Source organism: Artemia sp. Qi Xiang Cuo, chromosome 11, assembly GCF_049724085.1.
Source record: "Artemia sp. Qi Xiang Cuo chromosome 11, ASM4972408v1, whole genome shotgun sequence".
Classification (NCBI taxonomy): domain Eukaryota; kingdom Metazoa; phylum Arthropoda; class Branchiopoda; order Anostraca; family Artemiidae; genus Artemia; species Artemia sp. Qi Xiang Cuo.
In genome coordinates, this window is record NC_142804.1 from 26,360,383 (window position 1) to 26,376,598 (window position 16,216).

Here is a 16,216-nt window from a genome sequence, read left to right on the forward strand (position 1 = left end):
CCCTTTAAAGAGCGCCAAAAGGTTACTTATTTTTGTCACCATGCAAAAATGCATGTCCCCAGGTGGTGATAGGGGAACACCCTACAGATATGTAGGATACATCCATAGGAGGCATGGACCAAGGGGAGACCTTGTCCCTGGGGGTCCATAATAGAAGCTGGGGCACCCTCACCCAGGGTCATAAATATAGGTGGAGGAGGAAGAAGGCCCCTCAAGTGTACACTCAAAAGGGCCTACTGGTGTGTTCACAAGTCCCATGAGTTACAAACCTTCTCCCAGTAATGGGTTAAATTGCATGGTGATGCAGAACACCGTCGCGGGAGGATCCTCTATAGGAGGACAACTGTGACAGGGCATAAGATCCAGATCTATGGACAACAGCCTCTTCAAAGGGCTGCCTTGGCCCTTTTAGGGTACCTGCAAGACTGGGGACCTTGCAGTCAACTCTATTCCCACTTGAGGAGTGGCGCCCCTTGAGGAAATTATAGCCTAGTAAACAACATAACATTTGGATGGGATTTTGATTAATGGACAATTCTTCTGGGCTTGGTATGTTTTGACAGGCATCTTTGGGCTGAAAAACCACTTCCTAGCTAATTTATCTACTGTGGGCTGCCTCCCCATAGGAGCATAATATTTGTAGGTATGAATATATAATGAGCTGGACGTACTAGGGTTGAGATTGTCTGTACAGGATTTTGACTCTTGTTGATAGAAGAGCATTGCCAAGTGCTGAAAACCATGTTGTGACCAAGATTGACCAAGGACTGCACAAAGCCTCCATTCATGTAGGTCCCAGGGACCTCTTGCTGTCCAGTTCTAAGCTGGCTTAAGCACTTTGGTGTAGACTTGAGAAGCTATGTGATCCCTGACCTGACCTGGTATCCAGGATCCTTGCTTTTTTTAAGGCAAAAATAATTTCAATGATTTAAAGAAATTGGAAACATGAAAATTGGAACTTAGAATATTATGATGTTAAAAAATGACCATTGTATCAACATTTTGACTGACAAATTCAGACAATTTGAACTGGACTTATTTGAACTGGGTGATATAGAGTTTTTTTTACTCTGGCAGGAAGGATGGGGTACTTAGACAGGGATTAGGGTTCATGATGAATAAGGAAGCTTCTAAGTCTTGTTTAGGCTGGGAAGGTATTAATAATAGAATACTAATTGCTCATTTTATGACTAAAAAGTTCAGGGTATCAGCTTAAGTAGTCAGGGGTGTCCAAGGCTCATTTTATTGGGGTGGGGGTGATCTTTGTAAATTCTACCGAATTGCTACCTGATTTATGCCGAATTTTCTCCAGAATCCAAGAATTTTGTTAAATTTCTGCCGATTTTGCAAAATTTCTGCTGAAATTTTTGCCTTCAGCAAAAATTTTACCAAATACCAGAAAATTTGGAGGAGTAGCATCCACCCCCCCCCCCAAATCACCATTCATTCAATTTATGAGTAAGCTGGTTTTAATAAGATTGATGCTAATACAGGTATATAAGCTGTATCTAAAGAAAGAGAAAAAGGTATCATCTTTGATGGTCTGTAAAGGGCTTAAAATCAAATTTGCATCAGAAACAAATGTCAAATTTGGATTAAGGCTGAAATTCTGATTCTAGAGGTAAGTTTGTTTCTTAGCTATCTGAATTGTCTGTTAATATAGAAATTACGGTACTGAGAATATACCCAATTGATAATGTCTAAAAATTGTCTATCTAATAGAACATAAAAAAAAGTATCCAACTATACTTAAGTATTAACAAAATTATCTAACTAGATAATTTTATCTTCTTTTGAAATCAAAAAGAAAAATAATTTTCAAAATACAATGAATACTATAAAGCATAAGAGCCAGTTTAAACTTATCCAAGTAATTGGATAATATGTATGCTAAATTTATAATTCAAATATATTAGAAGAACAGAAATTCTATATATGTTTGACCACTATATCCTATCCAGGTGGATATTATACCTCCACAATATTCACACAGAGTTTATCAAAGCAATTTTGTGATAATATCCAACTGTTCAGATAATTAATTATATACAGAGTATGACTAACTAAAAGGTCCTTTGACCTCCTTCTGTCTAATTTACTATGAAATTTTCAAATATAGCCTAATAATTGCTTCAAGGGAAAATGTCATTTTGAGCCCTTTAAAGGGCGCCAAAAGGTTACTTATTTTTGTCACCATGCAAAAAAGTGACCAAACTCTCCCTTGGTTTCCAAAAGGCAAAGGGCATTAAGGTGAAGCATTCAGGGAATGCTGAACTAAATCAAAACACACTATGTGAATGTATGTTGTCAAAAGAATGTATCTGAGGAACAGCTTAGGTTATTAAGTTGGGACTTCCAGGAAATGATGAGGGGGATGACCATTTGACCAAAAAGCAATATTTGAAGACTGCTACTACTAGGCTGCTGCTATAACTGTTTCTTCTACTATGACTCCTACTAAGGCTAAAGGTATTAAAGCAGAAATCTCAGGAATTGCTGAGTGGAAGTTGAACTAATTCAAAATATGCAATTTGCACACTGGTTGTCAAAAGGGCATGGTAGGAACTGCATAGAGTTTTAAGTTGAAACTTTCAGGGCATGATGAGGGGGATGTTCAACTGATCAAAAGGCAATATATGCATACTGCTTTTACTACTGCTACTACAACTACTGACTAAAGCTAAGTGTATTAAGCTGAAAATTTCAAGGAATATTGAAAGGGAAGTTGAACTAAATCAAAGCACACTATGTGCATGCTGGTCATCAAAGGGATATGTCAGTAATATCTTGGGAACAGCTTAGAGTATTAAGTTGAAACTTACAGGGCATGTTGCTGGAGATAATGATTTAACCAAAAAGACAATGTTTGGATGCTACTACTACTACTGCTAAAGCTATGGGGATTAAGGAAATAGTTTCAGGGGATGTTGAACTAAATGAATACAAACTATGTGCATGTAGGTTGTCAAATGATGTATCAGCAATGCCCCTGAAATTACTTTGGGTATTAAGTTGAAACTTACAGGGCAATATTTGGATGCTACTACTACTGATGCTAAAGCTATGGGTAATAAGGAAATAATTTCAGGGGATGTTGAACTAAATGAAAACAAACTATGTGTATACAGGTTGTCAAATGATGTATCAGCAATGTCCCAGAAACTACTTAGGGTATTAAGTTGAAACTTTCAGGGCATGTTGAAACTAGAAACTACTACTACTGCTTCTAAAGCTATGGGTATTAAGGAAACAATTTCAGGGCATGTTGAACTAAATGAAAACAAACTGCATGCAGGCTGTCAAATGATGTGTCAGCAATGTCCCAGAAACTACTTTGGGTATTAAGTTGAAACTTTCAGGGCATGTTGAAAAAAACCAAAGATTTTTTTATGCACATAGCAATATGCTATATGCATACTGCTACTAGTACTACTAATGGTGCTACTACAACTATTACTACAACTGATGCTAAGGGCATTAGTTTTAAGCTTTCAGGGAATGTGTAGGAGGATGTTGAACTAAATCAAAACACTATGTGCATGTAGGGTGTCAAAGGTTTATATCAGCATTATCTCAGGACTAACTTAGAGTATTACCTTAATTACCTTAATTTGCACTTCAGAGCAAATTAAGGTCCATACTGGATCTGTTGTGCTCCGGGTCAAATGATGGCAAAAATTCGTCACTGTGTTAGGGCCCAGTGACACACCAATAGAAGAGGTCTGCTGGAGAGATGCAATTTAAGCCCACTCGGTAGCGGTGGCCACGAGGTAGGTATGGCCTGTAAAGACCATTCTCAGTGGTATAGAGCTGACACCGCCACACAACAGCAACTTCGGATCGAGTATGCGAGATGGTTGGGTATGACAAGTGGCATCAGCCTCCTACCAAGACACTCATTATGATAAAGTTGGCATCAGTCAGCAGTTGAGTGGGACGGACAGTCCCACTCATATTTCCATGGCTTGTCATTCCATTCCCTGTCAAGTCTGGACTTGAAGGACGCAGCCGTAGGTGCAGTCGCCGTTTCAGCTTGAAGGCTATTCCAATCATTGACAACACGCTCGGAGAAGAAGTGTTGCCGCATTCGTGTTTTAACAAAACGTTTTGACAGCTTATGTGAGTGTCCTCTTGTCTGGTGCTGACTTGAATGTTTGGTAAACAGGGGGTTATTTGGTTGTGTATTATACTTGTAGGTCAGCATCATATCACCATGGCGGTGTCTGAAGACGAGTGTTGGCAGCTGCATGCGTTCCAGTCTCTTGTTGTATGGGAGATCTCATAGGCCAGCTATGCACTTTGTGGCATGTCTCTGAACTCCTTCGATTAGACTGGTATCATTCTTATAAGAAGGGGAGGTGAGACACGTACCAAAATCCAAAACGGGTCTTACTATAGCCTTATAGAGCCTTAGAAAGACTTTACAGGAGCAGCTGGTTATAGTGCATTTGAGGAGACCAAGGCTTGAATTTGCTTTTGAAACTGCTTGTTGCCAGTGGCCGTGGAACGTCAGTTGTTCATCTATCAGCACTCCTAGATCTCTTTCTTTGGGACTTGTCTTTAGTACTAAGCTAGCCAGTGACTTGGGATCGGACATGCTATACTGGTGACGGAGATTGTTGCTTCCAAAGTGAAGGACACTGCACTTTAAGGTGTTGAACTCAAGTAGCCAATCTTGTGCCCACATTTGGATTTTATGAAGGTCACGCTGCAGACTTTGTTGGTTTGCAGGCCCAAACAGCTTGGAGTCATCAGCATAGAGAGTGATGTTGTTTTCTGTTCCATTCATCAAATCGTTGATGTACATAAGGAATAGGGTAGGGCCCAAGACAGTACCTTGGGGGACTCCGCTTACAACATTACATGGTTCGGAGAAGACCTTATCGCCATTATTTGTGAAGAGTCAAACCTGCTGACTCTGACCAGTCAGAAAGTCCATGACCCAATCGACCACGTCCGAGTGGGTACCTGCTTCTGAAAGATTCAATCTGAGACGGTTGTGTGGTACCTTGTCGAAAGCCTTGGCTAGGTCCAGTAAAATCAGGTCCACAGGAGTTCCTTTCTCCAGGTAATATGTTATGGTGCTGTATGTCTCAAGGAGATTGGTCTCAACCGATTTTCCTGGCAGAAATCCGTGCTGGTCAGGGGAAAGTATATTATTATTACGGAGATGTGTCAAAATATCAGCATTCACAATCCGCTCAAGGGTTTTTGCCACCGCTGAGGTTAGACTGATGGGTCTGTAGTTTTTGGCTTTGGTGCGGTCACCTTTCTTGAATATTGGGGTGACATGGGTCAGCTTCCAGTCTTTGGGTACCTTTTTTGAGTCAAGCAACAGTTGGAATATATTGCATAGTGGTTGTGCAATTTCTTTGGCAAGCTCCTTCAATAGTCTTGGGTGCAAGTTATCAGGACCGGCGGACTTATTGAGGTCTAGCGCTTCAAGTTGCTTTTGGACGACCGGGGGGGGAGAGTAGAATAGGTGGCATTGGGTTAGGGATGTCGTATGGTGGACTATGAGGAAGAGGACCATCTGGTTCATTGGTGAAAACCGACGCAAACTGCCTGTTGAGGCAGTTTGCGCCCCAGACGGGGACGACCTGCTTTCCGTTTAGCCCTAGATGGTTGGCCAAAAAGAACAATCTTCGGCAATCTGTCATCGTTCATCCGCACAGCGTGCCTTAACCACCTCAACCTTTCTTTCATTATAGTCCTAGAGAGCGGTATTGAACCACATTTTTCGTATAGCCTATTGTTTGAAATACGGTCAGTCAACCGGGTACCCAGAACAATCCTTAAGCAATTTCTCTGGAAAACATCTAGCAAATCTTCATCCGCTTTTCGGAGCGTCCATGCTTCAGATCCATATTTGACTACTGTCATCACTGTAGCTTCTAATATTCTAATCTTGGTTTGCAGACTTATCTTCCAATTCTTGCAGACTTTTTTTAATTGTGAAAAAACATCCTGAGCCTTGGCTATTCTACATTTAACATCTTCACTGCTCCCACCGTCTTTACTAATAATATTACCAAGGTAAGTGAGGCTGCCCATTTGATCGATCTTTTCATTACCCAACATCACCTTTTCATCTTCACTTATTCCTAGCCTTAGTGACTTAGTCTTCTTAACATTAATTTTCTAACCTATACTAGCACCGTGAACTCGCAAAACTTCTAAAACTTCATTCATTTTGCTTCCACTTTCATCTAGGATGCTTAAATCATCAGAATAATCCAAGCCCAGGAGACTTTTTCCTCCCCATTTGATTCCGTGGTCTCCCATTGTCTTTCCTGTGCTCCTTAAAACAAAGTCCATCAAAATAATCCATATAAAGGGGGATTGAACAAAACCCTGCTTAACTCTTGATTTAATACAAAACCAGCTACTAACCTCATTTCCTACCTTAACCGCAGCAGTGTTATTCTCGTACATAGCACTAATCACTTTAATGTATTTGTCTGGTATACGGTACAAGGATTAAACCTTTACTAAAGCTCCTATATCAACAGAATCGACCGCTTGCTCATACTATATAAAACTGAGGACCAAAGGTGTTTGAAAACTCAGGCACTTCTCAATTATTAGCCTAAGAGTGAAATTTTGGTCGACGCATCCTCTATCTTTTTTAAAACTGCATTGTTCTTCTCTTAAAACTTTGTTTACTGCATCTCTCAGTCTAAAAAGTATCATATTACTAAGTAATTTGCTACCTACAGAGACCAGACTAATGCTTTGATAAGTACCACACTCACTTTTATCACCTTTCTTATAAAGTGACTTATTCAAGGTTTTCCTAAAATCGTTAGGTAGTTCCCCTTTTTCAAAAATCATATTCATAATCTTCAATAACTTGTTTCTAACCTCAGAGCCACCATATTTAAGAAACTCATTTACCACCTTATCAACAACTGGAGCCTCATTTTTCTTTAATCCTTTTAGTTCTGTTACTAAGTCCTCCTCGAACAACAAATCTTCCTTCACATCCAAGGTATTATAGACTTTTTTATTTTCATCCATATTTTTTCGTGCAACTCTATCACGATTAAGCAAATTCTCAAAATGTTCGGCCCATCTCTCTTTAGTTTTTTCCTTATCGCTAATTGCAACCCCATTCCTATCTTTAACTCGGACAAGTCCGGATTGATCGCTCACTCTCAATTTGTTAACGTACCAATACAATATTTTACTATTATACCGTCTAGCTGCATCTTCCAGATCCTCGTCAATTTTATCCATAGCCTCCACTTCACACCACCTCAGTTCATATTTCAATGCTTTCTCTACTTTCTTTATATTCCTTTTGTTTTCATATGATCTATCACTCAGATAATTCTTGTACAAGTCCTTTCTTCTTTCTATTAACCATAAAGCTTTTTCATTATTATTCTTAGCTGCAGTTCTAGCTTTCTTCCCTAATACACCTTCTGCAACTTCACAAATTATTTTTCAAAAATTATTCCAACCATCTTCCACATTATCAAATTTTAAACTCCTAAGTGTAGTATTCAACTGTTCCTGGAAAGTCTATCTCAAATTCTCACCCTAAAGTCTATCAGCATCATAGCTTCCCGGGAGGTCGTTATCATTCCGAAATTTTATTATTAGATTAACCCCAGGCACTACTGGGTGGTGATCTTTACTTTTAACATCAATAACAGCACTCCTATATAGCCTAGTATCTTGTATTGATCCTGCCAGTCTTCGGTTTACTATAATATAATCAATAAGGTTTGATTATAATCAATCGGTTTACTATAATATCCGATAAAACTTACAGTTATAGAGTGATGTGCTGTTGCACACCAGCTATCAGGTTTGAGGCCAACAGATTCTTTGACAGGAGGGGGGAAGGGGTACCTAAAACCTAAAAAACGGCTCACATTTTCAAACTTTTCATGAGAGGTATTACATAGGAATTGAATTGGAGGAATGTTCAAATGAGTTTAGATTTAACCTCTAACCTCCCTTCATTTTGAACAATACATACATCGATAAATATGAAATGTTGCCCTCATTCATCCCTGGCTCTATGCTCTAAAAGTTGACTAGCTCTTTTATTGAATGCATTCTAGAGTCCAATAGGCCTATGTATAGCTGTATGGCGCTTCCAAGTGTGTTATTTACTTTTCAAAACATCATATATGAAAAATTTATTACTGAATGAAAATCCAAATAAATTAGCCCTTTCATTCTGGAAGTACTCTGATTAAAAAGATGTATGGTCGAGTCTCGATAATTTGAATCTCTTGACAATTAGAACTTTTTTCGTGGTCCCTTGAAAAACACTTGATAAATTGAAAAAGAAACACCTCAAAATTTGAATTTGCAAAGAGGGCATCTTACTTTGCAATACTATACTCTGTAAAAATATATAAATTCTCCTGGGTAGCATTTGTAAAAGTGAGAATATGAAAATAACAGTCTAGACCTCTATGATTATGATTGATAAGGCCTGGAAAAATGTCAGTCCTACCACTACATAACTGCTTCAAAAAAGTGGGTCTGCTAAGGACACAGAAAACCCTGCATGGTTATTAGAGTTACAAGATTTAACAGGACTCCCCCCTAGACACAGAGTTATGCTACTCTGTTAAAATTCACCTGGTAGACATATATTTGCAAATATCTTTGTAGAAACAGATATTTCTGGATTCACACACTGCATCGGTTTTTTATTTTTTGACACAAAACGACTCATGCACAACAATTCAGCAAAAATGTAGAACGGATCTTACCTAATTGATGTGTAGCATAAATCCAATGCAAGTGATAAAGACAGATACATGGCTTCCAATTGAACGAAAAGCAAGAATAAACCTTATAAGATCTTTACATGTGAATTTTTGTATTTCTGTTTAGTATTACATAGCAGGAAAGCTATGAGAAAATAAAATTAATTTTTACAAATATTTATTTTCTCATAAGCCTTTGGTAAATTTTTGTGCATGGCTAGTAGAAAGAAAAAAAAAGACGACAATCACGACGGATATTTACGCTTGTATAAAACTAGGCGTCTTCAGTGCTAAAAACAGAAATGATCTAAAACATAACCCATTAAAAGAGAAAAGGGGTAAAATCTAAAATAAAAAATAATGAAAAAAAAACAACTTATGAATTTAACATGAAGATGGATGGAATCTGGAGAAACTGTCCCTATCACATGAAAACACAACTGCATCAACGAATATAATTTGCCTTTGGTGAATAGTCACAACTTAGTTTAAATATTTTTTTGTTTCTAATAATCCCGTTTCTTTTAGGTAATGAAAGACATGTTGAACTGCTTCGGAATATTGGGGAACTTAAAGGTCGATTAGAGCATTTGGAAATGCGTGTTAGCTATAGAAAAGCTGAGCAGTTCATTGAAATTTTAAGTATCCATAATTTAACTAACAATAGTACTAATGACTCATTTTTGAAGATGCCTTCTGCTTTTCATTACCTGCCACATTTAACGAATAATATTAATAGCACAAGAGTCAAACTCCACTCTCCTGTCAAACCTGGTGGCCGACCTCCAGCTACTTTAGTTTTTGGTAAGTCCAGCTACTTTAATTTTTGGCTTAAATTTCCAGTTACTTTAACTATAATTTTTTGCTTATTGTTTTATCTACTTGATCTGACTTTCCGCTAAAATCGGTACTACCAATCGTGATTAGGGCTCGTTAATGTGAAAATCCAATCAACAGAAAAAAAAACTAAAAAAGTCGCTATTGTAAAAGAATAAACAGAATAACTCTTATAATATAGAATATATTCCAAGTACAACTAACCTTCTATGATTGAGTGAATTAGGGTTTATCGTATTTTTGAAAAAATCAAAAAAATTGAATTTATTGGAATTTTTTACAGATATTTACAGATACGGTATTATTGATAGTGCTTGAATTTTTGAAGTCAAAGGCTAACTTCCTTTTGTGAGTACCAGCAGCCAACTTTGGTGAAAATTAAACTCTTTTTTGAAATATACTCTTAATGTGGCTTGATTTTAGACTTTAATTTTGCTATATTTTCCTAATGAGTTCTTGAACACCAGCTTTGAGAAGAATTAAACACTGTGTGTGGAATATGCACTTGGTGTGTTTATATTTTGTAGTTCTATTTTGGCATCAGATTAGTAATTAATAACCTCAGAAAATATAAAGCGTCAACTCTGGTGGAAATCAACCAATCTACCAGGCGTGAATTATTTACTCATCACCTTTTGCCTTAGGACATTGGTTGATCACTGAAGACCAGTCTCTGAAGATTTCTGTAGTATAATGAGTTGAAAGAGGTGCTATAAGATAAGCGATTGTGAGTTTGAAGAGACGATATCTGTATTTATTTGTTGGAGGGGGGAGACCATGTTCTCCAATAATCTACAATTAATACTTCCTAATTGATCGCTTGATAATACAGAATCAAAAGAGGTGCACAATGTCCGGTTGAATTTGCGCTTTGATTCGAAATTCCAATCGAATGAGCCCCCTCCCAATTTTCTATGACCATCCTTCCGTAAGAAGCGGCAGGGGGAAAAGTTATTGACCCTTTGTTGGGCCCTTTTTGAGCGGAACCAATATAATTTTTCTATTTTTTCTTCTGCTTTGGGTTCCCTTAGTCTAAGGACTAAAGAATTTACGGCGCTTTTTAAAGAATTTTGGGTGCTTTTTCAGGCCAAAAAATGCAACCAATTTTTTGCTCTAGAATTGTTTTTTTTGTATATCCAGCTGTAACCTTCAAACTGACCAGGAACAAAACAAATTTTGGGCCATTTTCGACCCCCCCCCCTCCCCAAACACACAACAATATGCTTGATCCTTTTGACTCAGTGAGCGATCCCTGGTAGTTTAGAAAAAAAAACAATGTTTAAATAATTAGCAATTTGCATTATTTACGGTCCTTGTCACAAGAGCTATAGGGGTCACGTCATCCCTGGAGGCGTAATTATTCGTCTTTTTGAATGTTTTGAACAAGATGGCAGTTCTCAAAATTTCGATTGGATGTCTTTGGGGGTTACGGGGGGGGGGGGGGGAGTAGGTTGTAAAATACGACAAGGAGCCTAATTGCCCTACAATCACTTTTGACTCTTATAAAGGCCAGTAGAATTCTCAATTTATAATCGAATTCACTTCTGAAGTTTTTACTACCACCCTTTCCATACAAAGGTCCTAGGTAAAAAGAATATTACATTGAAGGCTTATCTTTCTCCACTTAATAAAAATGATCCAAATATTTCGACAAAGGCAATAAGAAAAAACACACAAAAAACAAAAAAAAATCTCACTTATTAATACTTTAGGCTTCAATAACTGTTCGTCTCTTACAAATAGCACGAAAAACAAGCAAAAGCAGGATAACTATGCAACAGAGAAACTGTTCCTTTTTTATTTGCAAATAAAATCTAACAAAGTGAAAGTCTGTTTATTCCAAAAAATTACATATGATCTAGGTTATGATTGAACACAGGTCAACAAAACTTTCTTGTGTATTATAAATTGAATGAATATTTCATTTGGTAATCTAGCCGTGTTATTCTTTAAGGTATTTGAGAGCTTGCCCTGTCTTTTAATTTTTACCACTTTTTAGTAAGGATTCTATTGCTAATTGGGGTTCAAAAGCATTTTTTATATTTTATATTTTTTAATTGTTTCCTTAGTTTATGATAAAATAGGAACATATGGTAAAGTTGCGTAATTGGTTTTTCGATTGAATTATCTTCCTCCATTACTCTTGGTTTAATTAGTTTTTCTTTGTTTTTTCTACATTTTTGAGGGATCATCTTTTCAGGATGTCTATTCCCAATTAAAAATTTTTTTATGTATGGTTTGCCAAATAAAGTAGAGGTTTATGTGATCTTTCCAAACATTTTTCAATCTTTTTCGTTGGTGATTTAGTGGTTGCTACTATAGGTCTTAGAGATATGCCTTCTTTTATGTATTTTTGGTAAACCGTATATTCTTGGGCAAACCAATCCTTTTGGAAAGTATTCATGCTTACAACTGCAATGTAATATTTCCTTTCCTCCTAAGACCAGCTAAATCTTTTCTTAATTTGCTTCATATGATTCAGTTGGTTTTGTTGCAAATTTTTTTTATAAGCCGAACTATCATTGAGAATCGTTTCTATTCTACTATTATAATTATCTTTTTCTAGAACTGCTATAGTATTACTTTTATCAGGTTTTCTAATCGAGATTGTTTATTCTTGAGACACTATCATGTACACATGTGTAACATGTGATAAAATCATTTACAATTTTGTCTAACACACTCGAACAATATGAAGAAACGACAGAGGAATCTACCACAGGGATAGAGATAGAAACTATATTAATTTTAATTAAACGAGCTAGTAAATGCACAGACTTTCTCAGGTTTGTATATAACTTTTTCCAAGATTTAGAGGATTACCAATGGGAGGAGCTTTAAGTCCATTGTTAGCAAATATTTACATAAATTATGTAGAAACATATTTTTTTGAACCTAAATTTTGGGGAAGATACGTGGATAATATTTTGGTTATTAGGAATTATGGAGAATCAGAAATTGAAGGTTCTTTGGAACATTTAAATAATTTAGGGGGTGGTAGTTGTAGTAGTAGCAACAGTAGTAATAGTAGTGGTAGCAGTAATAGCCTTGAAAGTTTCGACTTGGACCCTTTGCTGTTTCTAAGATATTGCAGTTACGCTTTTTTGATAACTTGGATACATATGGTGTCTTTTGATTTAGCTCAAAATCCCCTTAAACATTTCCTGAGCTTTCACCTTAATACTATTAACCTTTTCATTCCATTCCAAGATAAAATATTCCCCTCTTTCCCAATAACAAATACTATAAATAATGGACAAATCGCATAATTTACAACTCTTGTCCTAGGGGATGTGGGGGAGTCATGTCATCCCTAAAGGCATATTTATTGGAGCTTTTAACTATTTTGAACGAAATGGCTATCTCATAATTGGACTAGCGTTGAGGGGGGCATCTAAAAAGGGCAAGGGGGCTGGTTAACCTCCAATCACTTTTGACTGTAAACATTGGGCGCTAGAACTTTCGATTTCCAAACAAATGAGCCCCCTCCAAAGTCTCCATGACAACTCTTTCCATACGAGTGATCTGAGGAGAAAAATTAATAGTACATGGAAGTCACTTCACACTTTACTTAGGCAGTGCTACTGCGCCTCCTATGGTTTCTCGAAAAAATAAATCTATGATATTTGCCCTTTTCATTTTTGGCAAGAGGATGTGTAAACAAAAAGATAATGCCGACTATCTGTACTTATTCACAGGACGAGATACTATTTGAAAATAAAGAGAGAAAAAGATCTTCTTGCACAGAAAGAGATAATCATTTTAAATTATGTTGACGGACCATATGAAAAACAAATTAAGGCACAAAAATCTTGATTTTTTTGCATATGTGCACTCATTGAATATTCAATGGAGGGACGGTATTAGAGAATTGTTTGGAGGCTTGTATGAAACCGTCTACACTACATTTTAGGAATTAACTTTTTATAACATCTTGGTGTATCATACTATATCATAGGTGTATCATAGCCCCCAAATCATAGCCATGATGGCTATGATTGTATATCGTAGCCATAAGATATTGATGGCATGATTTATCATAGACATAATGCTTGGGTTTATCATAGCATATGGGTGTAAGAATGTTTTTGGGGTATCATATAGAACAATCTTATGGGGAGGGAAATCCCCCCCCCCACTATGTACCCTGTTTGCTTGCATGTTTTTTTTTGTGTAATTTATTTATTTTAAAAAATGAATTCACGTCTTGTTGAGCTACAAAAAAGATTCTTTAATAAGTTTTGAGAGCCAAAACAAATATAAATAACAGGAACAATAACCTTGGTAAATAGTTTGTATATAATATAATATAAATTTATTATAAGCCAAAAAGATACTTTGACCTTAGTTCCCATTTTTTTTTGGTGAATAGATTTTGCGACGAAAATCCCTCGTAGTTCCCGTAACCCTTCCTTAATTGGACAATCAGAGATTTTCCTGTGTTTTATATTATAGTTTGTATTTCAGGAATCCCCACTGTGAAACGAGAAGGACAGTCCTATCTAATAGCTACACTGGCTAATTTATTTAGTAGCGCACCTGCCAAAGACCTTTTGGACTGTTTATTCATTGTTCTTATTGCTGAGACAGACGAACAGCTTGTGGAATCAATTGATGTCCACATGAAAGAAAGGTAATTATTTACCAACTCAGATGAACATATACATATTCATCTTACAAACCTACACCTACACAGAAGGGAACAAGTTGTTGCCACAGAGAAAACCCCCTCTTGTCAACCCCAACAATTTTTGAAAAGCACATTTTTGTAGGGAAAGCCTTCATTTCCCATCAGCCTTTGTGTGCTTAGATCTATATATCAATGGTGACGTACTTACCTACCCCCGCTCCCCGTGGATTTCTATTCCATTGGATAGAATTTAGTCTTGAATACCGTGCACACATTGAGTGGTCTTAATGGTAATTAAATAAAAAAAACAAGTTTTTTAAACTGAAAGTAAGGAGCGACATTAAAACTTAAAACGAACAGAAATTATTCCGTATATGAACGGGGCTGTCCCCTCCTCAACGCCTCGCTTTTTACGCTAAAGTTTGACTCTGTCTCACAACTTTATTTTTTAAAACAATAAAAACCTTTAGCTTAAAGAGCGAGGCGTTGAGGAGGGGACAGCCCCTTTCATATACGGAATAATTTCTGTTCGTTTTAAGTTTTAATGTCGCTCCTTACTTTCAGTTTAAAAAACTTGTTTTTTTTATTTAATTTCTGATCGTTTTTCAGTTGATGCAGCTTTTATTTTGGCTCACCGTCATTGAATAAATAAACTAAAATTGCATAAAATTTTCACTCTTCTTTTGCTAAATGGCTGTCTCTAAATTTGGCTCTGACGTTATTTACAAATTAACTTACATAACTAACTTCTATATTCGTATATTTTGTTTCTGGCTAAAATTACAAAGCGGTAGTTGTTTGCAGATCTGGGCTTGAAACCATCGTTATAAGGTTTTCTGAGGTACTGACTTTAACGGTGTAATTTTTATTATATTCGGTCCCCTTTGAAAGAGGGGAGAGGTCTCCCCCCTCCTTAAAGTATTATGTAGATTTTCTTACACTCGTAGCCTTTGATGAGCGATATTAAACTTAATAAAATTCATATATTTAGAATCAGCAAGCCCATTCTTTTGATACATTTATTGACATCAAAGTTCCGTTTTTAAAAGTTTGGCTTACTATTGAGCCGTATCGCTTGTTTTTTTTTGTTTTTTTTTTTATTACGTATATTCTATTACATATATTATGGGGTTCTCCCCGTACTCTATAACAGGCACTTTACGTCAAGAGTAAAAAAAAATATTAACGAACACAATCCTGAATCACAAAGGCCATTTAATTAAAATATATAGCTCTTTGAAAGCACAAAAAAAAACTGTAGCGTAACGAGTAAGGTATGAACTTGGGGGAGGACCCCCTTATATACGTAATGATTTCTGTTCATTTTGAGTTCTAATGTTGCTTCTGACTTTCAGTTGAAAAAAACTAGTTTTTTTAAATTTAATTTCTGATTGTTTTTTCAATAATGCTTGGAAATCCGGCGCCCCCTTCATAGAAATGTCCCTTGCCCCAAAGAAACATCCTCAACGGATAGATTCTCCCAAGTATCCCCCTCCTCCAGCCCCCCCCCACCAGAAAAAAAATCTTCCTGAAAATGCCTGTATGCTTCCCAATAACCAATACAATGTGTATGCAATGGGCAAAGTTCTTAACTTGCAGCCCTTCCCCTGGGAACTGTGGGGGATTAAGTCATCGTAAAATACATATTTATTAGATTTTCGACTATGCTAAACAAAATGGCTATCTCGAAATTTTAATTGGGTGACTTTGAGAAAAAAATGAGAGTGAGAGGGGGCCTAGTTGCCCTCCATTTTTTTTGGTAACTTAAAAAGGGCACTAGAACTTTTAATTTCCGTTCCAATGAGACCTCTTACGATATTCTAGGACCACTGGGTCAATACGATTACCCCTGGGAAAAAAAAACAAAACAACAAACAAACAAATAAAGCCACATCCGTGATCTTTCTTCTGGCAAAAAATATAAAATTCCACATTTGTTCATATAGAAGCTTGAAAACTCTACAGTAGGGTTCTACGATGCACTAAATAAGATGGTGTGATTTTCACTTGGTTT

The 16,216-nt window shown here is 36.6% G+C and overlaps 1 protein-coding gene across 1 annotated transcript in view; it reads left to right on the forward strand.

The window, feature by feature from the left end:
* LOC148946811 (alpha-1,3-mannosyl-glycoprotein 4-beta-N-acetylglucosaminyltransferase A-like) overlaps positions 1 to 16,216 on the forward strand; it is a 48,744-nt gene that overhangs the window by 4,297 nt on the left and 28,231 nt on the right. The window contains exons 2-3 of the mRNA XM_089097156.1: positions 9,264 to 9,539; positions 14,040 to 14,205. Coding sequence (XP_088953282.1) covers positions 9,264 to 9,539; positions 14,040 to 14,205 — 442 coding nt within the window. The remainder of the gene's footprint in view (positions 1 to 9,263; positions 9,540 to 14,039; positions 14,206 to 16,216) is intronic.